This window comes from Podarcis cretensis (genome assembly GCF_951804945.1).
Source record: "Podarcis cretensis genome assembly, chromosome: 4".
In the NCBI taxonomy this organism is placed as follows: domain Eukaryota; kingdom Metazoa; phylum Chordata; class Lepidosauria; order Squamata; family Lacertidae; genus Podarcis; species Podarcis cretensis.
The window spans coordinates 76,724,955-76,751,297 of NC_137173.1; the positions used below are offsets into that span (position 1 = coordinate 76,724,955).

The 26,343-nt window shown below is 44.1% G+C and overlaps 1 protein-coding gene and 1 long non-coding RNA gene across 5 annotated transcripts in view; one reads left to right on the top strand and one right to left on the bottom strand.

Annotated features, from left to right (window-relative positions):
* The window catches only part of LOC307214365, a 33,339-nt gene extending 26,978 nt beyond the window's left edge, over positions 1-6,361 (bottom strand). Inside the window, exon 1 of the long non-coding RNA XR_013837986.1 lies at positions 6,014-6,361. This is a non-coding gene — a long non-coding RNA (uncharacterized lncRNA). The remainder of the gene's footprint in view (positions 1-6,013) is intronic.
* NPAS2 (neuronal PAS domain protein 2) overlaps positions 1-26,343 on the top strand; it is a 104,723-nt gene that overhangs the window by 42,651 nt on the left and 35,729 nt on the right. For 2 of the 4 annotated variants that reach the window (XM_079972580.1, XM_079972579.1), the window contains exon 2: positions 25,513-25,566. In XM_079972580.1, the coding sequence (XP_079828706.1) occupies positions 25,535-25,566 (32 nt within the window). In that variant the 5' untranslated portion in view covers positions 25,513-25,534. Of the gene's footprint in view, positions 1-6,635; positions 7,241-25,512; positions 25,567-26,343 lie in introns of those variants that run through there. The other 2 variants (XM_079972577.1, XM_079972578.1) reach the window with 2 other exon arrangements.

Genomic DNA, 26,343 nt, shown 5'->3' on the forward strand with positions numbered 1-26,343 from the left:
GGGACAACAATGCAGAGACTCTTTCATTATGAGTATTTGATCTCCCCAAATGAGACTAGAATTACCAGTTAGGTAGGTTAACTTGTTCTTGATTTGAATGGCAGGGTGCCCTAGGCTGTGTTCAGCATGCAACAAAGGGCATCTACTGTACCGGCCAAGTTTGGAAAAGAAAAAAGATTGGTTCTAATATAGGTTCTTCCCACTGATAATGGAGTGCTTGATCTCTGATTTCAGAAAAGCTAATAATAACATGGCCCCTTTTGTGTATTTATATCGTGTTGCTAAACGTAAGGTAAAAGATGCGTTATAATGCCATTATTATAACAGAATCCCCTTTTTAGTTTGTAATTGATTTTCTGATTAATTAACTGGGAAACAATGAGCAAGATGATCGTGTTAAAAACACATTATCTCAAGCTTAAAGGGAGAAAATGCTTGCTCCTCTAACATTAAAAAAAACAAAAAAAGACACCTTCTTATTTTTTTAACTGGTAACTCCACTGGCCTTCATAAAGTAGGCTGCCTCAACATAACTCATCTCCCTGGAGGCAAATCTGTGCCTTGTTTTTGACAGCCTCACTAGTGCTTTTTGCGCTTGCAAAACAGACTTAGCAAAGCTGAAAAGGCATTTGAGCTTTTGTTTGTCTCTAGCCCAGCAAATTACCTAGACATCTCAGGTTGTGTCAGATTGGTCTCATTTGTCTACAGTGCTATCCTGGTAGAGAAAACCCTGGTTGTGTAGTTGTTTGCTATTGTGATGAGCTGTGCCAGCTCAGATCCCAAGTAATAATAATAATAATAATAATAATAATAATAATAATAATAATTTATTATTTATACCCCGCCCATCTGGCTGGGTTTCCCCAGCCACTCTGGGCGGCTTCCAAAAGAATATTAAAATACTGTGATACATTAAACATTAAAAGCTTCCCTAAACAGGGCTGCCTTCAGATGTCTTCTAAAAGTCTGGTAGTTGTTATTCTCTTTGACATCTGGTGGGAGGGCGTTCCACAGGGAGGGCGCCACTACCGAGAAGGCCCTCTGCCTGGTTCCCTGTAACTTGGCTTCTCGCAGTGTGGGAACCGCCAGAAGGCCCTCGGTGCTGGACCTCAGTGTCCAGATAGAACGATGGGGGTGGAGACGCTCCTTCAGGTATACTGGACCGAGGCTGTTTAGGGCTTTAAAGGTCAGCACCAACACTTTGAATTGTGCTCGGAAACGTACTAGGAGCCAATGTAGGTTTTTCAAGACCGCTGTTATATAGTCTCGGCGGTCGCTCCCAGTCACCAGTCTGGCTGCTGCATTCTGGATTAGTTGTAGTTTCCAGGTCACCTTCAAAGGTAGCCCCACGTAGAGCGCATTGCAGTAGTCCAAGCGGGAGATAACCAGAGCATGCACCACTCTGGCGAGTCAGTCCGCAGGCAGATAGGGTCTCAGCCTGCGTACCAGATGGAGCTGGTACACAGCTGCCCTGGACACGGATTTAACCTGTGCCTCCATGGACAGCTGTGAGTCCAAAATGACTCCCAGGCTGCGCACCTGGTCCTTCAGGGGCACAGTTACTCCATTCAGGACCAGGGAATCCTCCACACCTGCCCGCCTCCTGTCCCCCAGAAACAGTACTTCTGTCTTGTCAGGATTCAATCTCAATCTGTTAGCCGCCATCCATCCTCCAACCGCCTCCAGACACTCACACAGGACCGTCACCGCCTTCACTGGTTTGAAAGAGAGGTAGAGCTGCGTATCATCCGCATACTGATGAACACCCAGCCCAAACCCCCTGATGATCTCTCCCAGCGGCTGCATGTAGATGTTGAAAAGCATGGGGGAGAGGACAGAACCCTGAGGCACCCCACAAGTGAGAGCCCAGGGGTCTGAACACTCATCCCCCCCACCACTTTCTGAACACGGCCCAGGAGGAAGGAGCGGAACCACTGTATGACAGTGCTCCCAGATCCCAGCCCCTCAAGACGGTCCAGAAGGATGTTACGGTCGATGGTATCAAACGCCGCTGAGAGATCCAGCAGAACTAGGAAACAGCTCTCACCTTTGTCCCTAGCCCACCAGAGATCATCAACCAGTGCGACCAAGGCAGTTTCAGTCCCGTGATGAGGCCTGAATCCCGACTGGAAGGGATCCAAATGGTCCGCTTCTTCCAGGCATGCCTGGAGTTGTTCAGCAACCACTCGCTCAATCACCTTGCCCAAGAATGGAAGATTTGAGACTGGGCGATAGTTGGCCATCGTGGCCACATCTAAAGATGGTTTTTTAAGAAGCGGTTTAATAACCGCCTCTTTCAGCGGGTCTGGGAAGGCTCCCTCACGGAGGGAAGCATTCACCACCCCATGAAGCCCATCGCCCAGCCCTTCCCGGCTAGCTTTTATAAGCCAGGATGGGCAAGGATCAAGGAGACAGGTGGTTGGTTTCACTCGTTCCAAGCAGCCTGTCCACATCCTCGGAGGTAACAGATTGGAAGTGATCCCACGCAATTTGACTAGACAGGACTGTAGCACTCTCCCGCCCTGGCCCTGCTCCCATGGTGGCATCTACCTCTTCCCGAATCTGAGCGACTTTATCTGCAAAAAACTTTGCAAAATCATTGCAGGAGATCATGTGGCCCGTACTGGGCCCCAATGTAGCAGGTGGTTCCGCTAAATTGCGGACCTCCTGAAAAAGTCTCCTGCTGCTGTTTTCTGCAGATGCAATAGAGGCGGTGAAAAAAGTCTTATTCGCCGTCGCTACCGCCACTTGGTAGGCTCGACATTGAGCTCTAACCTGTGTCCGGTCAACTTCAGAATGGGTCATCCGCCACCGGCGCTCTAGCCGTCTCAATGATTGTTTCATTGCCCTCAGATCTGTGGAAAACCACGGGGCTGTCCGGGCTCCATGCAATCGGAGAGGGCGCTTCGGAGCCAAACAGTCAATAGCCCTGGTTAACTCCACATTCCAGTGGGCCACCAGGGAATCAGCTGAAAGGCCATCAACATGGGATAAAGCATCCCCTACCACTCTCTGGAAATCATTTGGATCCATTAAGTGGCGGGGGCGGACCATCCGAATTGGTCCCACCTCCCTGCAGAGGGGAAGGGTCGCGGAGAAGTCCAGTTGCACCAGGAAGTGGTCTGACCATGGCACTTCTTTCATTTCGCTTTTACTTAGTGTCAGATCACCAACATCCATAGAGGTAAACACCAGGTCCAAGGCATGTCCGCGGCTATAGGTTGGGCCAAACTTATTCAGGGACAGCCCCATGGAGGCCATGTTTTCCACGAAGTCCCGAGCGGCCCCTTGTAAGGTTGTGTCAGCATGGATATTAAAATCCCCTAGGACAACCAAACTAGGTGTCTCCACGACCTGAAGCAGCTCAGGCAGGGAATCCTTGGTGCAGCAGGGAGGTCGGTACACCAAAAGGAATCCTGTACTGCCCCTATTGCCCAACTTCCAGAACATGCACTCGGAAAACTGGGTCTTCCCAATAGGACGCCTGGTGCAAACTAATGACTTCCTAAAAATCACTGCAACCCCCCCTCCCCGCCCACAAGGCCTGGGTTGCTGTGCGTAAGAGAAACCTGGTGGACAAGCAGCGGCAAGAACAGGCCCATCTGCTTCATCCAACCAAGTCTCTGTTACACATGCCAGGTCAAATCCTCCATCCATGATCAAGTCATGGATGGCAGTGGTCTTATGAATCATTGACCTGGCATTGCACAGCAGCACCTTCAGGTCATGTGCGTAACCCTTGCTGATTCTAGTATCCGTCCGGTCAGGACCAGACCCAGAGGCAGGGATAGTCCTCAGACAATGACTAAACCTGCCTCCTCTGTAATGACATGGTCTGGTCTTAGCGTAACTCCTCCTCCTACCTGTGATCACTGAGATCGGTTGTCCCAGTGCATTCCCCTCTGTGGAACATGCCCCAGCCATTTTGTTGGCTGGGACCCACTCCCCGGCAGCCCTGACCCCTCCCCTTAAGAACAAAATAAGACCTTAAAACAAAAAAACAAAACAAAAAAACCCCAGAAAACAAAAAACAATACAAATAAAAAATTACAAATCCATCAAAATCAAACAGATTCCCAACTAAACATTCATCCCACCCCCATCCCCGTCCCTGCATATACAAAAAAAAAAAAAAAAAGGAAAAGGAAAATTTTAAAACATTTTAAAAAGAACTCTGCGCCCCTCTGGATCCCCCTGAGCCGCAGCAGCAGTGACAGCAACGGTCCCTGTGAGGCCTGTCAGGCCCCGCCCTGGGCCAGGTGGTAAGTGGCAGGAAGGAGCAGGGCCCTCAGGCACTCACACAGGAGAGTCCTCCTGGGCAGCGGAGCACAGCAGTCCTTGTGAGGCTTCAGGCCCCTGCCTTGCTGCGTTTGGCTTCTTGCTTCCTGATCCTGGGACCTTGGCTTCTGGACTCTCGTTCCTGCTCCCACCCTGCCATCCTGCCCCTGGTCCTGAAACCCTCAGCTGGGACTACGATCGCCTGTAGACCAGACCATGACATTTCATTGACTGCCTGTATGTTTGTCAAGCATCTAATAAAAATCAGAACAATCAGAACTGAACTAGGTTTGTGGCTACAGGTGATATGGGTAAACATCAGTCTGCCTACTAATTATAGTTCACACTAATCCATGGGCTTGGGCTTGCAGATAACACCTCCAGCTGGATAGATGATACACCTGGTGGAACTCTTATCTTATATACTAGGACTTGTCCTATTATAGTTCTATTGTGGTGAAATATAGGGCAGAATTATATTAATTTTTATTTAGGCTTCAGATGTTCATCTCTTAACTTAATTTGAAGACACAGGGTGGAATTGTGTTGAGCTATGTTGATTGTTCCGTCAAGGCAAGCTTCTCAGATGGAACTTTCCTCGCCTCCGTCTATGCGCTGTTCTGGGGCTTCTCCCAACCGCTGCTCTGAACCAATTTGTGGGGTGCAAGCGGAGAGAAAGGGGAAAGCCCCATTGCACAAATGGAACTCCCTGTGCAGGGTTTCCACTGACAAGACTTGTGAGTTGAATCTCAACTAACTTTTACTCAGTCTACCCCTATAGAAACTAATGGCTCTATGACTAGCTTAGGTCCATTGAAGACAACCCATACAACTATCTATGTGAGGGAGGTTACATCATGTCTCATTCAAGCTCCCTTAATAGCTAAATATCTTACTGTCCAATATTGGAAGGCCTGACGCCAGCACTTATCAAAACTTGGTCAACGGACCTTCAGGACCTGGAAGTCAAAGATCAAATCCTGCAATACTGAATGGGTGTGATGCCAGCACTGAATCCAATGGGTCATGCTGAGAATAGACTCATTGGACTTAAGTCCATTGATGGTTTGAGCATGACTAAGACTTGATGCAATCTACAACGAACAAATCTTTTCCCATAAGGAAAAAGAAGCACACATATTGCTTGTGTGCTTAGGGGGGATATTTGCCATCTAAAATTAGATAAATATAGTGCAGCTTGAGGTTTTGGTCACACGTTAGAGAATTGATGCACAGGGACTTATTAAAATATAAGTCAATCAAAACTTAGACACCACAAATTTGAAATATGAGTTTGGGAATCCTTTGAATTTTTTTTTTTAATGCATGAACATTCAAAATCTAAAACAGAAGCATCCACACAGGCATACTTGACATCCAAGTATGTTTCATTTAACCTGCATTAGCCGGTTCAGGTGTGTCCAGGGTTGTACTAGCCATTCATAGGCTTTCCTGACAGCAAGTGTTCACTTCGGATATCTAAACACATTTAAGCAATCTCCTGAAACAGATGTTATGGCATCAGGTGGCAATGGCTGGTTGCCGAACACCCAAACAGCAGAAGTGAGAAAGCAGCACACGGCCAGGATTAAGAATGCCTTATGCAATGGCCAGTATACTTATCTGATCCTCAATATTCGCGTCGTGCAGTCAGTCTATTTAACTATATAGAGAGACGGAGATATATGCTACACGCGCGCGCAAGTTCTAGTTTGTTATAGAAACGACAACCTACCTTCCCTCCGATCTCACACTTAAGGGTCAAATTCTTTTTTCCTTTTAGGTCCTCCCATGTCTCCTCCTCTTCCTCCCAGACTCGGGTGGGGGTGGGGGCAGGTCACGTATAATGTTTGCTAAAATATGTAGGTCAGTGGAACATTTCCTGCACTTGTGCAAAAACAAGAGGAGGGACCGCTTTTTCTCTCCCCCCCCCCAGCTTTCTCTCTCTCTCTCTTTCCCTACCCCCCCTCCAAAAATCTAAGCCCACCCACTTTTTCCGAAAGTGGGGGAGGAAGGCTGGGTGCGAGGACGGGAGGCGGCGATCCGAGAGTCCCATTCCACCTCCCTGACCCATTTCGCAGCTTGGCTCGGAGCTGCTGCTGCTCACCGGCGACTCCCGCTCTCCTTTTGCTAAAGAGCCTGGCTTATTTCTCTCTCTCCAGCAGCAGCAGCAGCAGCAGCAGCAGCAGCAGGGACCTCCCCTGCTCCCCGCCCTACTAAATCGGGAAGCGCACGCTTCCTACTCTCACTGGAGACGCCGGCGAGGGAGCGCGAGCAAGGCTCCCCCGATGGTCTGAGGGGCGCCGGAAGCCGCCAAGCGGCGCCCCAGCGACTCGCCCCCCTCTCGGCTGAGAGCGGGCGCGGATGAGGCGCTGCTGGGGAGGATGCCCCGCTCTTGGCCCCGGGGCAGCAACTTCCCGCCCAGGGAGCCCTTGCTGGAGCCGGCGCGCTCGCAGCTTCATGCCCCGAGAGAAGCCCGCGCTAGCAGCAGCTACCCAGGCGCCCTCAGTCTGCGTCTCCCTCCTCTGGAGGCTCCCGGCCGCTTTCGCGCCTTTGCCGAGCCGCTTTTCCCGCCAGTCTCCAGGCTGGGCCGGCGCTGAGGGGGAAGCGGGAGCCCGGCATGCGGAGTCTCCCCTCACACCATGAGATACAGCCGGCGGAGGTGCCACAACAGCAGAGACACCGCCGCTAGCAGCAGCAGCAGCAGCAGCAGCAGCCCCGGTCGAGAAGCGGAGCCGCAGCCGCCTTCTCCCGCCGCTTTGGCGTGCGCCACGGAGACTTGGTCCGGAGACCTCTGGCACGAGTGGAAGAGCAGCAGCGGCGACGGCCCCGGGGAAAGTGGCCGCCGTCGCAAGCTCTGCAGCGGCGCACAGGTCGCCACCGCGGACAGCAGTAGCTGCAGCAGCAGCATCTGGCGCGTGCTGGCGGCGCGCGCCCACCTCTCCCAGTACAGGCACTTCAGGTAAGCCCAAGCAGGTGGCGCCTGACACAGTGACACAGATAAACAGCAAGAGCAGCGGGTCACTCCGGCCGCCTCTTCGCGCGGCGAGCGTTGGGGGGCGCCCTCGCTTTCTTTGAGGGGGGCGCGCGCGCGCACAGGTGGCGGCAGCTCAAGTTAGGCGCAAGGGCGAGGGAGGAGCTGGCCTGGCAACTTGGCTCATCCGCCGCGCGCCGAAATCGAGGGTCGTGCATGAGACAGACACATACACAGAGAACAGCACCTTAAAGCTGATAAAGATGCTTCGCCAAGTCAATGGTACAGGCAAATTGATGATGATAATTCTTGAGGGGTGCTGAGTCAGGGTAATTTTCACCAGAGGCTGTGAATTTGGTTGTGTTTTTTTCCTGGCAGCTGCAGTTCAGATGTAATTCCCACGTTCGCCAGAACACACTTTGTATTAAATACAACTCTTTTTTTAAAAATAAATAAAAATAAATCATATGAATAGTATTCAAATGGGTACACTGCGCTAGATGATCCTCATGGTCCCTCCCAACTCTACAGATCTATGTTCCACAAACAACGCAGTGAGGCTGAGAGGTGATTTTAAAATGCAGTTGTGAAAATGGCCTGAGGCTGTGAGGGTTAATTTTGTGCGTCATAGTCTTTAAAAAATAACACCTCAGTGTAAGTTTTTAAGAAAGATCATCATAATACATACATACAGTGGTACCTCGGGTTACATACACTTCAGGTTACAAACGCTTCAGGTTACAGACTCCGCTTACCCAAAAATAGTACCTTGGGTTAAAAACTTTGCTTCAGGATGAGAACAGAAATAATGTGCTGGCAGTGCAGCGGCAGCAAGAGGCCCCATTAGCAAAAGCACGCCTCTAGTTAAGAACAGTTTCAGGTTAAGAACGGACCTCCAGAACGAATTAAGTACGTAACCAGAGGTACCACTGTATGTATATATCTTTTTGTGTTTCCCATATTGTTTCCTGCTTGGCAGGGGGTTGGACTCGATGGCCCTTGTGGTCTCTTCCAACCCTATGATTCTATGATATATTATCTCGGCAGTCCTAACAACAGTACTGGAAGGTAGGCCAATATTGGTGTATCATGTTGTCAGTGGAAGCCTGAGACATGACCACTCAGTGAGTCTGTGGCAGAGATTACAGTTGAGGGAAAGACTTCTTGGTTCCTAATTCTTAGCTCTCATCGTACATTGACTCCTTGGAAGTTAAATAGTGTTTGGATCGCGGGTGGTGCTGTGGTCTAAACCACTGAACCTCTTGGGCTTGCTGATCAGAAGGTTGGCGGTTCAAATCGGGGTGAGCTCCCATTTCTCTGTCCCAGCTCCTGCCAACCTAGCAGTTCGAAAGCACACCAGTGCGAGTAGATAAATAGATACTGCTGCGTTGGGAAGGTAAACGGCATTTCTGTGCACTCTGGTTTCCGTCATGGTGTCCTGTTGCACCAGCAGCGGTTTAGTCATGCTGGCCACATGACCCAGAAAGCTGTCTGCGGACAAATGCCGGCTCCCTTGGCCTGAAAGCGACATGAGCGCCCAAACCTATAGTCGCCTTTGACTGGACTTAACTGTCCAGGGGTCCTTTACCTTTGCCTTAGTGCTTGGATCTATGACTGGCTCTGGAAATGGTGTGTTCTAAATAAAGGCTGTCTGTTTCATTTTGGCCTAGGCCTGTGTAATTGTTCTGAAAGAATATATGTTAACATTGTTTCAGGGGGTTAATATTAAGGAATAAGGATTAATCCTTTCCAAAAGCAAATGGGTCTCTGATACTAAGAGACAATCCTGCATCGCAGCAGTGGATTTGGCCAAATTATGTTATTGTCCCATTGTGTTTCTTTGTATGATGACCAGCTCAGGCATTTTCAGATATGTGTGGTAAAACCATCTCCAACCATACCTTATAGAGGACACCCAAAACATCCAGCTGTTGGGGGTGGGGCTTGAAATGTGAGTAATATTGACTTTGCATTACATTTACCAATGACAGTTTATTTGATATTCTAGAAATGCATTTTGGGTGTTGTAGATTCTGAGAATTCTTTATTTCCAAAACAACATTTCTGAAAGGACAGTGCACATGCAATCTCTTGTTACTTGCCTATACTATGACAGTATGCAACTTTGCATTTTGTTGCATTTGCCTCTAACAGGGAAGGCTTTTTTTTTTAAGTACACCTGTCAATAAAATGATTCAGTTAAAAAAACAAAAAAACAAAACCATCTTCATGTATTTTCAGCTTATGGTTGCTATAGCTTCTGGGCTACTTTGGGTATGCTTGAATAGCCAACAGGTGAAGCACTTATGTTCTCCTCACTTCAGAAGCTTTTATATAAATTGCTGTCATCAAGCAGAAACTGAGGGTTAGAGACAGAGGCTGTAGTCACAGAGAGGTTAAATACTGAGGCAGGGCAAGGCTGGGTGGGTATGTGGCAAGGATTGTAAAAATGTCTTACAATATACTTTACAGTACTGTAAAAAGGTAAAGGTAAAGGTACCCCTGCCCGTACGGGCCAGTCTTGACAGATTCTGGGGTTGTGCGCCCATCTCACTTAAGAGGCCAGGGGCCAGCGCTGTCCGGAGACACTTCCGGGTCACGTGGCCAGCGTGACATCGCTGCTCTGGTGAGCCAGAGCCGCACACGGAAACGCCATTTACCTTCCCGCCGGTAAGCGGTCCCTATTTATCTACTTGCACCCGGAGGTGCTTTCGAACTGCTAGGTTGGCAGGCGCTGGGACCGAGCAGCGGGAGCGCACCCCGCCGCAGGGATTCGAACCGCCGACCTTTCGATCGGCAAGCCCTAGGCGCTGAGGCTTTAACCCACAGCGCCACCTGCGTCCCCTACAGTACTGTAAAGTATGTTATAAGATATTTGTATAAGATAATGCTTAATAAGTTTTCCTTTAAAATTCATGATTTCATGTTGATATTTATTATATTGTTACATTGTAGGTAAGTCCACAGATATTACTAGTTTTTATTACAGTGTTAGATTGTCTTGTCTATACGTATCTACATCCTTAGCGGCCCAAGAAAAACAAACAAATGTTTCTAAAGGTTCCCATATGAAGGTGGGAAATAGCTGCAGACCATGAATAATTGAAAATAAATCCTGTCTATGTTTGGGATCACTGTGCCAAAGTTAAAGAAGCATTACAGTATTTCAGTGGTCTGGAGTTTTCTGTATGTTTTGTTGAAAAGGGGGAAAATATAACAGTTTTTTGCAGTTCTCATATGTGTAATGTGCCTTTGAAAGGTGCACATATTGGGGTTTTAAAATAAGTTCAGTTTGACAGAGCAATTGCAAAAGTCCTATGTAACAGCTAGGTCTGAAAATATGCAGGATGCTTATTATTTACACTGTGAACAGCCTTCAAATCCTTCTTTTGTGAGCTTTAAAGAAAATCATCTCCTCCTTCATATAATGTGTGTGGAAGACAAAACGTAGCATGAACAGTTCTGTCTGCAATGCTTAAATCAATTCAGGCTCTGAAATTATTATTTTTAAACATTTTATAACAAGAGGAGTTAGACTCTAGATGTGTATTTTGCTGCATGAAGAGGGAAATAATTTTAATGACTTTAAAAAAGATAGTGAGAAATGTCTTCTATGCTCTAGCTCATTGTAAATAGAACAGGTAGGAAAAAAATCTGCCTTTAGCACATATTCTGTGTAATATTATAGTTGTTTGTACTCTCACATTTATTAAGGGCAGAGTTTACAGAGATCTTTGGTTCTTTGAAGTTCTGTGCCATGCTAGATAGAATAATTATGCTTTAAAATGTATTTTATACACTCTTAGGCTCTATACACATGTAGGCTTCGAAATGTTCAGGGGTCATTTTTATATAGTGTGCTTTTGTAAATAGCAGTTTGCAGTTGTCTATACCTTCATGCAGTAAGAGGCAACTACTATCTATGCAAGGGGTATTCTCTATTCCTCTCTCGACAATTAGTGCTCCCACAGGTGTTCCCCACAAAAAAACAAAACAAAACATTTTTCACCATCTTTAGAAAAAGAGAGTATGGAAGCCTATGTGCTGAGTGATATACTGATGTACTTATGTATTGGTATATAGAAGTGACAAAGTTATTACTGTACTGCTTCCCATTTTTAGCTATTTCATTCATAAACAAGTTAAGTATGGCGAAGGAGATTGCCATAGTGCTGCAACATCCGTTGTTGTTTAGTCATTTAGTCATGACCGACTCTTCGTGACCCCATGGACCAGAGCCCGCCAGGCACTCCTGTCTTTCACTGCCTCCTGCAGTTTGGTCAAACTCATGCTGGTAGCTTCGAGAACACTGTCCAACCATCTCGTCCTCTGTTGTCCCCTTCTCCTTGTGCCTTCCATCTTTCCCAACATCAGGGTCTTTTCCAGGGAGTCTTCTCTTCTCATGAGGTGGCCAAAGTATTGGAGCCTCAGCTTCAGGATCTGTCCTTCCAGTGAGCACTCAGGGCTGATTTCCTTCAGAATGGATAGGTTTGATCTTCTTGCAGTCCATGGGACTCTCAAGAGTCTCCTCCAGCACCATAATTCAAACAACATCCATAGGCCTGCCCCAATAGGAGGTGATTGGAGAAAGCGCTCTCTGTGTACGCACAGATTGGGCTTGGGGTCACCTGGCTCAGCTGAAACCAGTTCACCCAAGACCAGGATGTTCTGGGGGTCTGGTGGGATGGGACAGTGAGACACTTGCCACTACTCTAGATTGTGTTCAGCTCAGTCACATCATCACTATTTTAAAGGATTGTCTCCCCGCCGCCAGGCTCAGGCCAGCTCAGTTGGCAGTAGCCCTGTTGCTGAACAGAGTTTAGGGATAGGGCTAGATTATACTGGCATAATTTAACCCCAGTGTAACTTGTGCTGGCTTCCTGTAGTTTGGAATGCTCTACCAATCTGTTCCTTTTCTTACATCTAGTTGCACTTTGGTCAGGGTTGGGAAACCTGCGGTCCTGCAGAAGGTGTTGGACTATAGATCCCATCCAGTGATCAAGGATGATGGGATATGGTCTTGGTGCAGTTTTATTTTGATACATAGTTTTGCATTGTTTGCTATCTCATTTTCCTCCTATAGTTTTTATTTATTTAAAGGAAATCGATCTGAATAGCGTTGTTGTATTTTTTATTGCTTTTCTGTATAAGCTACCTAGAGATTTTTTAATTATTATATAAAGAAGTATAATCTTTTATTAAAATAAATAATAAATATTGTTTGCTTTTGCTCTTTGCTTGCAGTACACAATCTGACCATTAGGGTCTAAATTCAGCAGAAGTTATGGGCAGAAACAAACTTGGTGAGAGTGCCTTAGAAGAACACAATTGCTAGTCTAATGTTACGATTTTGGAAGAGCTAAGAGTTTCAAGTTGAGAATAACGAGCTAACCTTGAGATTCCTTGCTGCATTACAGAATGACCTGGTTTGCACGCCTGTGTTTGGATTACGTGACACGCCAGATTCCAGCTCAATTCCTGGAATGAGTGGGGCAGGAATGGAATAAGAGCTTTCCAAGTAGCATGCACCAGTATGATGCATGTTCACTTTAAACCAGTGGCGTAGTGTGGGGGGTGCAGGGGGGGCCGGCTGCACCGGCCGCAACATCTGGGGGTTAGGGTTAGGGTGCGCAAATCCACGGGTTAGGGGGTGCAAATTACTTGCCTTGCCCCGGGTGCTGACAACCCACGCTACGCCACTGCTTTAAACCACAGATTGCTTTTTAAGTATGGCTTAATGTGGCATGTGAACAAAGCCGGTGAGATTTCCTGGCGTTTCCCTATTTGCTACAAACATTATTTTACTTAAAACTACGTTGACGTTAGTTGAAATTTCCTGCTAAAGAGCTGGGAATATTTGGAATTATTTAATTACTCAGCCAAGAGAGTTTTGTTTAGTGAGCAGAAACCTGAACAAAAAGGCTAGTTAACATTTTGTGAAGTAAGTGCAGCAGCTGCATCATATGTTGGTTCATTGTTGTCATGGTAATACATTCAGTGGCATAGGAAGGAGGGTGCGGTGGTTGTGGACCACCCCTGGTGTCATTACTGGGGTGGTGGTGGTGGTGGTGATAAAATGGCAAAAATATGTGTTGGGTTTTTTAATAAAAAATTGGGCTCGCAACACTTTTTTTTTTAAAAAAACTCCTCCCCCCCCCTTCCTACACCACTGGTAGCTAGGTGAGGCGGGGGGCACGATGCACCACACCGCAGGGCCTGCAGCGTGCCTGAGCCACGCATCTCTCCTGAGGGGGAGGCGGTGGGCGGACTGCCTGCAAGCTCTGTGATGCTTTTTCGAGCAGCACAGGCTTTCGTCGGCCCACTGCCTCAGCTGCCCTACAGTTGAGGGGGGGCTGCAGAGAGGCTCCACACAGCGCGCCCTGCCTTGGCTCACACCGCCCCCGTGGGCAGCTTGCCCCGCCCCTGGCGGCAGGATGCGTGTGCCTCCCAGGCACCCGAGCGACTAGCTACGCCGCTGAATATTTTTTTTATATATATAAATATTTATTAAGATTTTTTAAATACAAATGCAAAAATAATCAACAATATAGCATATATCATAACATATTTTCAGAACCTCTTTGGACTCCCTCACATCTCCCGCTCCCACTTACATCGTCTTAAATTTTAACCAGCAAATTATCATCTTATTTAAATTCTTAGGTCCCATTCTTTTAAACATAATCTAATCGTTCTCCAAATGATTTATATTTTCCTCGATCTACTTATCGTCCTGATTCCATCTAATTTAGTGGTGGTCAATTATTTATGATCTAGCATCCTTCTTAACATTCAACCGAATTACAATACTTTTTAAAATAAATCTTAAATTTCTTCCAGTCTTCTTCAACCTTCTCTTCTCCCAGGTCTCGGATTCTGCCAGTCATCTCGGCTAGTTCCATATAGTCTATCAGCTGCATCTGCCACTCTCCCAGTGTGGGTAGATCTTGGGTTTTCCAGTGCTTAGCGATAAGTATCCTTGCTGCTGTTGTTGCATACATAAAAAATGTTCGATCCTTCCTTAACACCTTCTGGCCGACAATACCCAAAAGGAAGGCCTCTGGTTTCTTAGTGAAGGTATACTTAAATACCTTTTTCAGCTCATTATATATCATTTCCCAGAAAGCCTTCACTCTAGGGCAAGTCCACCAGAGGTGAAAGAATGTTCCTTCATTTTCTTTACATTTCCAACATTTATTATCAGACAAATGGTATATTTTGGCAAGTTTAACTGGGGTCATGTACCATCTATATATCATTTTCATTACATTTTCCTTCAAAGCATTACATGCAGTGAAGTTCAACCCAATGGTCCACAACCTTTCCCAGTCCTCAAACATAATGTTGTGCCCAATGTCCTGTGCCCATTTTATCATAGCCGATTTAACCATTTCATCTTGTGTATTCCATTTTAACAGCAGGTTGTACATTCCTGAAAGTATCTTGGTCTTAGGTTCTAACAGTTCTGTTTCCAATTTCGATTTCTCCACCTGGAACCCTAACTTTTTATCATTTTTAAAAACTTCATTGATCTGAGCGTAATGTAACCAGTCTCGCACTTTGTCCTTAATTTTCTCCAAACTCTGCAAGCTACGCCGCTGAATACAGTGGTACCTCGGGTTACATACGCTTCAAGGTTACAGACTCCGCTAACCCAGAAATAGTATCTCGGGTTAAGAACTTTGCTTCAGGATGAGAACAGAAATCGTGCTCTGGCAGCGCGGCAGCAGCAGGAGGCCCCATTAGCTAAAGTGGTGCTTCAGGTTAAGAACAGTTTCAGGTTAAGAACAGATCTCCAGAATGAATTAAGTACTTAACCCGAGGTACCACTGTGCATTGGTCAAAAATCTGAAGGGGGCAAGAATCTCCCTGTATCCCTGTTCTTTGTAAAAGGAAAAGTTTTACCTTGGATCTAAAACGGAAGAACAGATATGTCCTTAGTTGGTTTTGTGTCTGCATAGAAACACACTTGAGCTGTTCATTTTTAAGCTGCTTTAAGTATTATATAAATAAATATGCAAATGAAGGGCCAGCCTCTGTGTAATGCTGAGTCATGTTTCTTTCATGATGTATTACAAAAAGCATCTGCACAGGCTGCTTGGAAGGATCTGTATTTCGTTGTGAGTAGGTGGGGATTTTTTAATAGGGCTGAGCTAAAAAGTGAACTTTTTTTTGGCTCAGAAGAAGGGGGGTGGGATTTTTTGGGAGACTGCAAGATTTTACAAAAGGCCATCCCTCTGCTCACCTTTTTGTTTATGATCTTAGCAATGGAATTGACCTTGCTGCACACTGCTGCTTGACTAGTCTTCCATATCCATTTCCATTTAGAAATAAATATATTATAGATCACATTCCCATTTATGTATATACAATTATATGATGAGTAATTTAAATTAAGAAAAAATAGATATATTTTCATAATTGGACTTTTTATATCCTTAGAGGTTAATGGTAGTTGCTCCTCGAATAGGAGTGCGTTTCTATAGATGAGCGTTAACAATATTCCTTCCTTGAAAGTGTTGAAGTTACAGGGGTCTAATGCTTTCCGTTTTCATAATTACTTCTTTAACGAATTCACGTCGGTCTTGTGAAAATTCATAGTGTAGAGTTCATGGATAAGCTGCAATGATATATTTCAGTAATGTTCATCTGAAAACTATTAAGATAATAATTCCCACTTGCAGAATAAAGAGCTCATAATCCAGCTCCTCTCAGCAGCCAGAAGCATGATTGCCAGACACTGGAGAGACCTGTCAGGAGTAAACATGGACCACTGGTATCAAATTGTGTGTGAAACAACCTTACTGGAAAAGCTAACCAATAGACTGAAGCTGGCATGGGAACAAGTAGAAGAGGACACCTTCAATCCGATATGGCTCCCCTTTTATCACATACACAGCCCAACAAAATAACAAGAATCCACCCACAGCATACAAATCAGTATGGCTAACTTGACACCCCCCCCCCCAATCTCACTGCAACCAACTAAAGACAACCAACCATGCCCTAGACCCCCAACCTCTCTCACTACCAAGGAACTATAACAAGCAAATATAAAGAGAACCTACCCAAGTGATGCTGACACAACCTCCCCCCACACACTAAAAGAACATAAGTTTTACCACTCTACCCCCTACCGCCCTCTTTTCTTCCCCAACCTTATAGATAGCATGTCTCACAACAAATGTAATTGCTCTGTAGAAAACACAATCTGAAAAAAGAGGCAATGCACATACTTTGGAAACTAATAAAAACTTTATTTTTTAAAAAACAAAACAAAACCATGTGCTAGTTTAAAACTAAAAGACATCCCAGTTACAATCTTTTACCTACTTACTTGGGAATATACCCCATTGAGCTCAGTGGGACTTAGTTATGAGTAGACATGTACTGTAAAAGTTAAAATACAATGACAAATGTGTGTCCCTATACAGGATATTATTTAGCTTGTCCTTATAATATTTATTAGAGTGCAAACTGTGAAAAGAAACACCCTATTCTTACTGTTCACCCTAGATAGCATTTATTTGAACCGCTCGGTGATAGCTGTGGATTTTGCTGCATTATAATAAATAAATCAGTAGAAAACCTGGGCAATTTTTCTTTGCTGGATAAATTTTATTACTTTTTCAAGGCAATCGTAACCTGAGGTGGTGGTTCTGTGGTCGATCTGTTAGCAAATCCTAATCCCTGTTTTCTGCTGGAGCGTTTTCCCCTTCCATGGTTTCCCCTGGCTGGGAATCAACGACACCATCTCTAGGGCTGGTATAATTCAGGGTCATTGGAGAATCATATACGGGCAACGAGGTGGCTTAGAATCCTGCAGATCCACAGCCTTCCTCTGACACGCCTCCAACATGCTGAATCCCAGTGGGTGGGTGACCAGTCTGCACATGCTTTTAACACAAGAGATGATTGTTCAGAATCCCCTGTCATGTGTTTTGCAAGACATTTTAAAAATTCGTTTGTAGCTGTCTTTCTGTCAAGAAAAATGCTGTCAACAAAAGTTTACTCTTTGATGGTTTGAGATTTGAGCTGCAATCCGAAAAACCCCAGTTGGGTAGCAGTGGGACTACCATGGCCTCATCCAGAGTCCTGCTGCTCATGCTGGCTAGAGTAGAAGGCGGAAGGCAGGGAAATTGCTGTGCCGGCCTGGAGTTAGTGTGCTAATTAGGCCCGATCTCGTCGCATGAGAGCAGTGATGCTGGCCTGGCATCCAGTGGATTCTGGGCTGGCTCAGCCCCTCCTGACCCCAGAATGCCCTGTTTGAAAGCTTACCAGGGACCCTCGCCAGCAGCATTTTATACGTAGGTAGTATGGGGGGTGAGAATATTAGGTCAGAATACATAGTCTTTCTGAAGGCTGCCAGATATGGATACCATATTCATTCTCGCCACCTGTTGTGAGACTCATGCTTCTTTTCTGTAAACTCAATTCCTCAAGTAGATTAAGTATTTGGATATAAACATTTCCTGTGTATTTTTCTCTACCTGGGATAATAAATTCAGAGCAAACCAGTCTGTAATTCTGAAAGTAATTCTGAGGATAATAGGGAAGCATCCCAAAGGAGAAGAACACACCACAGGAATTCTCGATGTGATTTTTAAGGAACCTTAATTACTGTCTGTTGTTATCTTGACAGATGATCTCTTTGTAGTAATAAAAAATACTTCTGAGTTGTAGGGAAAACCACTTATTCCATTGAACCTGACATTTTTCTACAGAAATAGTAGTTTTGGCAATGCCTCTGCACTATTTCATACTTTATTCGGGGCCCTCTGCTTTGGGACATAGACCTGAGATATTTCAAACTAAAAAAAGGGTGGTTAAAAGGGTGGTTTATAATAATAAAAGAACCACAATCTTATTAAACTACAAAACAATAGTTGGGCCTCAATTTTTGTTCATCGGGAGTTTGGCCCAATTATGAAGTTGAAAATTAATTAGATACTGCACAAGTGAACACAGAGCAAAACCCAGAGATTTGTATAGCTATATAAAGCCAATTTTGTGGTAGACACAATAACCTTTTCCTGCACAGTGATGACACCAACCCATCTGTGAGAAAACAAATGCTTCCTTATGCTGCTGTATGCAACCCAGTCAGATGGGTATGGTACAAATAAATAATAATAATAATTAGTAGTAAGTGAGATAAGTTTGAGAGAATACGGTAGGGAAACATTGCAGGTCTGATAGAACGGCTCTTACAAATTCATTTTCTGCTGCTGTTTACGGACAAATAAGGCATAAATATACTATACTTAAGAGTCTCATCATCCCATTTGATCCTGGCAGATAATGTGGTTCCACTAAAGCAGGTCACTGCACATTCTCACTCGCAGTTACTTTGGGACAATGCAAACTTACTGTTGCATGAAAAAGTGCATTGCTGAATATGGCATCTAGAAGATGATATATGTCATTGTGGCAACTTTTATTATGCCTACTTTATTTTAAAGGCACTTACGTGGAACAGTAAGGCGTTGCCTTGATGGCCTTAGTTCACACATTTCAGCAGTTTGTGAGAGAATATCTAGGGCAGGACTTTTGTGTTATTTTTCTAGGTGTAGAAACCTATCACCCTATCACCTAGGTGTAGAAACCTATCACCTAGGTTGAACCTATCACCCTGAATGAGCCAGTACTGCTGTTATTCATGTGCCCCCCTCTTCTTATCTGCCTTTTGCAGAAGAATTTTGCGAAGAATTAGGGTGATATCCAGTTCAGTCGCACTCAGAGCAGACCAACTGAAATTAATGGACTTCAGCCAGTTATGCCCGTTGCTTTCAATGGGTCTCCTCCTGAGTATGATTTTTGTCTTGTGTCTTTTACACTTTAAGCCTGTGGACATGAACTGTCTTGCTTTTAATCTGTGTACAGCATTTAGTAAATGTTAGTGCTGGATAAAATCCTAATGTCTAATAATTTAGATTAGAATTAGGGATAGAGGAATCTGCAAATTTCGGTTTCTCTCTCGAACTTCTCATTTGTCTAATCTTGAGTTCGGTTCCTACATCAGTTTGCACTTGAAAAAAGTCCTCATGAAAATTAGTCAGCAGTTTCATATTCTTCTTCCCCTAATGTACAAGTTTTTGTTTGAAATTCTGCTTAAGATACACATTTTGGCATGCATTTCCCCCCCAACCTGAACTTTTGTATATTATTTTCATTAATACATGCATTGGTTTTCTTGTTCTATATGCATTCTGGTTGGAAAACCATATCGCAACATTTGTAGAAGTGTGACTTTTGAGACAGCTACATTTTTGTTTTTGTATTCTTACAAGCATTGAAACAATTTTCTTCCCATTCCTACTTGAAATCAGCACAGTGATTAAAAATATTTACAAGTTTAAGAAGGGTGTGATGTGAGACATAGTTGCCAAATATTTGTTTCATCATAAACTGAGGGTGTGTGTGTGTGTGTGTGTTTAAATGTGCAACCTCAGGATTACTCTTTTGTTTTCAACCTTTGTGGGACTACATGATAACATGACTTACCTTCTTTGGCCTTCCACATAGCCACAAAACTTCATTTCTCATTTGGTCACATAAACACCATCAGCACTATGTTGCAATTCCAAACAAGCCATTGGTATGCTTGGTTGCAGAGGCATGATATTTCTGTAGACAGAGCTCAGTAGACAAATTACTTAACGAATGATGGGAGAACTGGAACAGCTACTAAACCACCTGTACACACACTTGCTAGGAGAAGAGAAATCTTTCTCATTCCAGTAGCAAAAAACATGGAATGATATGCACATTCCATGACATTACTGGCAGTAGTCTACAAAGACAGGTCATTTCCTTTCTGCAGTGTTTGTTTATAGACTCATAATGACTATCCCAGTTATCTATCAAATGAAATGCATGTCACAACATATCTTGCGTTACCTTGAGATAATCAGTATCTTCAGCTGTGTCAGGAGTTTGATAGCATGCTTACAATATGCAACTGTGAAGTGCTTTGCTACCAAAAGTTACAGGTATGCGTTTTCAGAAATTACATGTTTTTAATACTTACTTTAATGCCTGTGTGTTATTGTATTGCAGTTTGCATTTCATAGAATTCATATTGTAATGCGATGAAATTCCCCAGGTGCATTTTGCTACTGGCACAGGTCCAATTGCGACCACGTTGAGATTTCTTGGCTCCAAGGTTGGCAACCATGGTTTAAAAACCTCTGCCATAGATAATGGTTAATACCATTTCCATTTCCACTGTGTGTGTTTCTCCTTCTTGCATACTGGGACAAGTGAATTGTTGTAAGAGCAAGCTGCAGTCAAGCAATGTAGTTGAATCGTAGCATTGTAGTGTTGGAAGGGACCCAAGGGTCATCTAGTCCAGTGTTTCCCAACCTTGTGCCTCCAGCTGTTTTTGAACTACAACTCCCATCATCCCTGACTAGGAAGACCAGTGGCAAGGGATGATGGGAATTGTAGTCCAAAAACAGCTGGAGGCACAAGGTTGGGAAACACTGATCTAGTCCAACCCCTTGGTGAATAGATATTCTGTTGTGGTGATCATAACTGACAGTTAAGGTGCCATTTGTCTTATATATCTAACACTACCACAAACCACTTGAGTCAAGTGTGTGGACCAAGCATTTTGGAACCCTGTGGTAGATAATTATAATTAGGAACCTCCTGCCCATGGGCCTAAGTCAGCTCTCTACAGGACCCAGTTTGGCCCACAAGACATTTTTCTGCAAACCATGCCCACTTGCCCACCTGTCCTCACATGTGACTTAAGGAATTTATGAGGGTGGAACATGAATATAACAGGAAATGGGATCAATAGGCAGATGTTATACTCAACTGGCTTGTTTGACATTAGAAATATACAGAGAAGAGACAATGAGATTGCTTATATCAGCCTGAAAGGAGAGAAGAAGGAGCGATACAGCAGAAAGTTTGAAGTAACTCATAGGCACCTTCATCAAGTGAGAGAGATGCAGGCTAGGGTTTTGCCTTCTGGAATATAGCTATTTTGTATGCAGTCAAGACTTCCATTGTCCTCACTCATAGTTTGTGTTATCAGTTAAGTTCATTACAACTGCATCATCAATAAACTCTTTCTTAGTTTTCCACAATTGCTTCCCACCCTCTGTGTTTTGTAGCCATTGGATGGGATAAACTAGTCAATATTGGGAGTTCTCCTGGTTCCTTCTAGAAGTGATGATCAGATTGGTAGATGTCTTGGTGGAGCTTGCTTTTTGTCTCAGATCAAGAAGGGTCAGAGGTCAGATGCCTAAAGAGAGGGCGAGTGTTGGTTTGGGGAGGAGGAGGGCCAGTCTAAATCTGGGGTAGTAGATCAGGGGTCAACTGAATCAGGGTTAGCCCTCCAGGTGTTGTTTGACCACAGATCTCATAATCCCTGACCATTGACTACGCTGGATAGGGCTGATGGAGTTGAACAAAATCTGGAAGACACTGTGTTGGCTACCCTTGATCCAAATAACCATGCCATACTTCTCCAGGTATTATTACTACTCTCACCTATTTTCACCTGATGGGGATATGGCAGTTGTTTACTAGTGAAAGGTGCTTTTTGGTAGTGGCATCCAGTTATCAGTTGCCCTCCGAAGAAAACTGCCTGCTGACTGCTCAGATGTTCTTTCGGTGCCAGGCAAGCACGTTTTTATTTCCCCAGGCATTTCAACTCTTCCTGAACCCTTACGAAACCTGGTTTTGCTCGTATGCTTCCCCAGTCTTTGATCTGGAGCTTAATTTTAAGCATGTATCACATTGTATTATATTATTCATTTTACTGTTTTCATCCTCTAAGCCTTCCTGAGAACAACTATAACAGTTATAGGGTGGCACATAAATAAATCTCTCTTCTCATTTCTTCTCCTTTTCATAATCCAAACTTCATATTAGCTTTTCTTTTTGCAGTATAGTCAGACCTTACGTTGCATCAGTTATCTCCAATAAACTATATAGAACTAGCTCCCACAGTCTGTATTATATCTACAAATCATCACTACTGTACTGATGATTCAGAAAGTGTACAGAAATCTACAGGGCAGTTGTGGGAGTTATTCATGTCATGTCAACTGCTTTCAGCTTCAAGCAGTTATTTTAAGACGGGTGCCCTTTGTATGTACAAAGTGCCACATTATAATTTTATTAACCTAGCAACAGAAGTTAATATCAATCCACAACCCGCTGGCAATGTCTCTTGCATTGTTATACACCAGAGTTAACAAAAGCACCTAACTGTGCCTTTTCATATTTTTGTACAGTTTTTAAGAGAACTCTAAAAATCACTTCCCGTTTTTATTCTGCTGCTCGCTACCAAATTGCCAGCCACCATTTTCCAGGACATGAAATGCATTACTGTTGGGTGTATACTTTCAGCCAAAACTCTCTTGGGCGATTTACAGTGTGGCATTTGTTCTAGAAACCAAGAACCCAGCAGCACCCAATTATGAAAATCAAACAGGGATAAGATAGAGCAAAGACAGATGTAATATTAAGGAGAGAGAGGGAGAGCTCGCAGCAGATTCTTCAGTGTAACCACCTTGTGCTCCATTTCACAATTAAAATGGGAGGCATACCTATCAGTGAACCTAGTGCTGTTATAGCTATCAGCCTTGCCCTTCTCCCATGCTTCAAGTGGGTTATTGCTTTTTTGTATTTTTTTAAGCATTGCAAGTACTTTATTCATTTGTAGATTTCTTTTTATAGGGAAATGGGAAACCTTTTTTTTTAAAATGCAAAACTATTCTGGGGATTTATGATGAGTTATTTTGGTGAAATCATGGCTGCTAGCCAATTAGCTCCATCCACAGCCAGCTCCTGCTGCAAACTTGCAGAATCATTTAAAATTTACTTTATTTGAGGAAAGGTTCATTTTTTAATTGAGCACAATGAGTTCATTTCTAAATTGGCTCTACTGCTCTCAAAATGTTGTGACTGTTTGTGCATGAATAGGTGGCAAAACGAAGGTTTTGTCAATGTACTGAATCTATTATACTTGGGCTCAGTAGTATAAATTACCTGAATAATCCAGATGGTCTTGCCTAGGGCTGCAGAATAGTTTAGTTCGGGTATCTGAGTCCCCATTTTTATTTGACTAAATAATGGTGGCTTCCAGCATGGGGATGTTCCTCTTTGGCTCTGCACCCAGTGTGTTTCCACTACTGGTTTGGGAAGCAGTGTACACACAACACTAGTCAGAATCCATACCTATCCTGTTTCTATTCTGTAGTTTGATAGGATATACTGTATTTTGATGCAACCCCCCACCCCAAAACCAGTTTCAAACTGAATAGAGAAAAAGAAAAATCTAGCTGTGTTTTAAGCAGGTAATGTGTAGACAGCCTTGGAAAATAGCCATGTATGCACCTAATGCTAAGCAGGGTTGTTCTCTTGAATTTGGTCATGGTTATTCCGTCATGCCCAGAAAATGGTGTAATCCTAACACGTGGTTGATCCCATGCCCACAATTCAGTTTATTTGTGTTTGCTTCTTTCATAAGGTAGGGCAGAATGAAAGGATATGCATAGTTTTGCCAACAAGCGGAGCATCAGAAGACAACCGGGAACCTGCAGGACCCACATTCTGAACATGGAAAGTCCTCCCATTTCTCAAGTTTTACCAAACTTTGCCCGTGAAATTTCCTCAGTGGTTATGTAGGCTTAACACATGCTTGTTATTATTTGTTTATTTATTTTAAATCAGAACACCAGGTGCCACTTGAATCACAAGCTCATGAATGTATGGAGCGCAAGCAACCTTTATAAAACCTTCTATGACGTATCTTTGTATGGTCCTTCAGTTAACTGCAGTCAGCTGAGAAAGAGAGAGATGACTGTGAGCAGACCATTACAATCGCATCATCAATTTATCACATGGAACAGTGTTGCCGAAGTGACCTACTTTTTCCCTGTTTTTGCGTTCAGAAGGCTAATCCTGTTTACCATTGCTGGGAGGAGGGAACGGGCACACACCAAAGAGTTCTTTTGAGTTGTGCAGATGGCAGTCTTCACTGATGAATGTTCGTTTAAATTTGTTCTCTCTTTTTTTCCTATACCGTATGTAAAGTTTAGCGCAGAGGGTTATCTCGGACGGCTGAAGCAACCCATTTGTACAGGGCTTGTTTGCAAGAGAAGTATCCGTTCATAGATTTAGCACTATAACTTTATTTGAGAGAGAGTTGCCAAAACTATTGGGCAGAAAGGTGTAAGTAAGCAGACAAGCAGACAACTTCTTCCTCTTCTTTTTTTCCTAACTTAGGGCTTAATTTTGCATCACTGATAAGGGATAGGCAGCAGCTTGATTTGCTACTGAAAAATATTCAGGGAGAGTACAGTGGTCATTTAATAGCTCAAAACAATAGCAGTTATGGTGGATGTATTTATCGTGTTTTAAATATTCTATTGGGAGCCACCCAGAGTGGCTGGGGAAACCCAGCCAGCTGGGTGGGGTATTAATAATAGTAATAATAATAATAATAATAATAATAATAATAATAATAATTAAAAATAAAATAAAATTCCAGGCTGGTATGAAACAATGTTTCTGGCTTGTCTTAGGGCTTATCCACACTTCCACTGCTTCCCCCTCTCCTTTTTAGTGCTCAATCGGAGCAAACGGCAATTCTGGTTTACCACAGATTGCCATTTATTCTGATTTAATGCTAAAGAGCTGCTTTTCCTGGGGTAATGAGCAGACCAAAGGGGAAACCTCTTAGAGCATTGCCTAGATGGTGCAGGTAAATCAGAAAACCACTCAATCACGTTTGTGGTTTCTGGACACAGGACAAGCGGAAGTGTCGACAAGTCATTAGTTGTACTCGGGAGAGATTTGAACAGTTTTTCTTTAATTAGATAAGCTTGTTTCAAGCACACCGGAGTCTTTCACTGCCAGTTTTGGGAAGCCAAGGCTCCCCAGCATCTCACCTTAAGTTACCCAGGAGCTTGTTCTTCGCTGGTGCCCAGGTAGCCTCACTGCTGCTGTGTTGCAAACAGCTTTTGCGTTGGGACCCTTGAGAAGAAGCCAGCTGTTGGGAATGTTTCAAGATGCCTATGTGGAGTCCCTCCACACCCTGTTTGCTTGCAGAGGATTGCAGTCCAAATGTTGGCCAAAACAAGCAGAGAGAATGATGAATCATAGAGCCACTGGCTTAAAATACATTTAGGTGTCGTGATGAATTAAGTGAAGCAACAGTGATTCTGTTTGAAACCTAACCTTTCTAGAAATCTAGTGGAAACATGTGCTAAAGCTACCCTGAATTCTTTCAACAGGAAAAGCTGCTTAGACAATCTAATGGATGAGGATGAAAAAGACAGGGCAAAGAGGTGAGTACCCTCTCCCCTCTTCATCTCCTTTTCCTTCAATACTGAGAATTGTCAGCTTCATGAGAGCCTAATTTTAATGCATAACAAAGCTATTTTACTCTCTGTCTCTTTCTCGTTTGACCAAGCTAAGGAGAAAATAAAACCTGGTGCAACATGAAAAACAGCTGAATCTCAAAACACACGATTCTTCTTGCCATTCTTTAAAAGCAAAGGGCCATGGGAAGCCCTTCCCATGTCAAATGCTGCACTTGGTTCCCTTAAGAGAGACTAGAATCTGAAGCGAAACAGAGACACCCGCGGGCAATGTTCGTGCTTCACATGAAACACATCTTTCTAGTATTTTAAAAGCACCTACAAGAACCAACAAAGGAAAACATTAAAAGGCAGGTTATCTGTGTCTTAATTACCTGAAAAACAGTACAGGGTAAATGGGATGCAGGTGCTTATTTTAAAACAGATTCAATTATCTTCCCTGAAGTAGACTACGTCAGGCACTGCAGAACTGAGAAAGCAATCCTGGCCGTGAGCAGCAGACAGGAACAGAGCTGTGGACCCACCACTGTATCTTAAATCCCCACTGCTTGTGCCTGGCAGGATGGAAGCTGGCTGGGTGACCCTTATTTTCCACTTTTTTTTGCTGCCCCAACTCCTCAGGATCTTTTCCAGCAGATCCTTTGCTGGCCCTGCTCTGTGCCTGCCACTGTGGTGCCCCATTTCAGGGCCTTGTGGTGACTACTGTGGCAGGACCACCACCAGCAGTAGCCTTTGTTCTGTGGC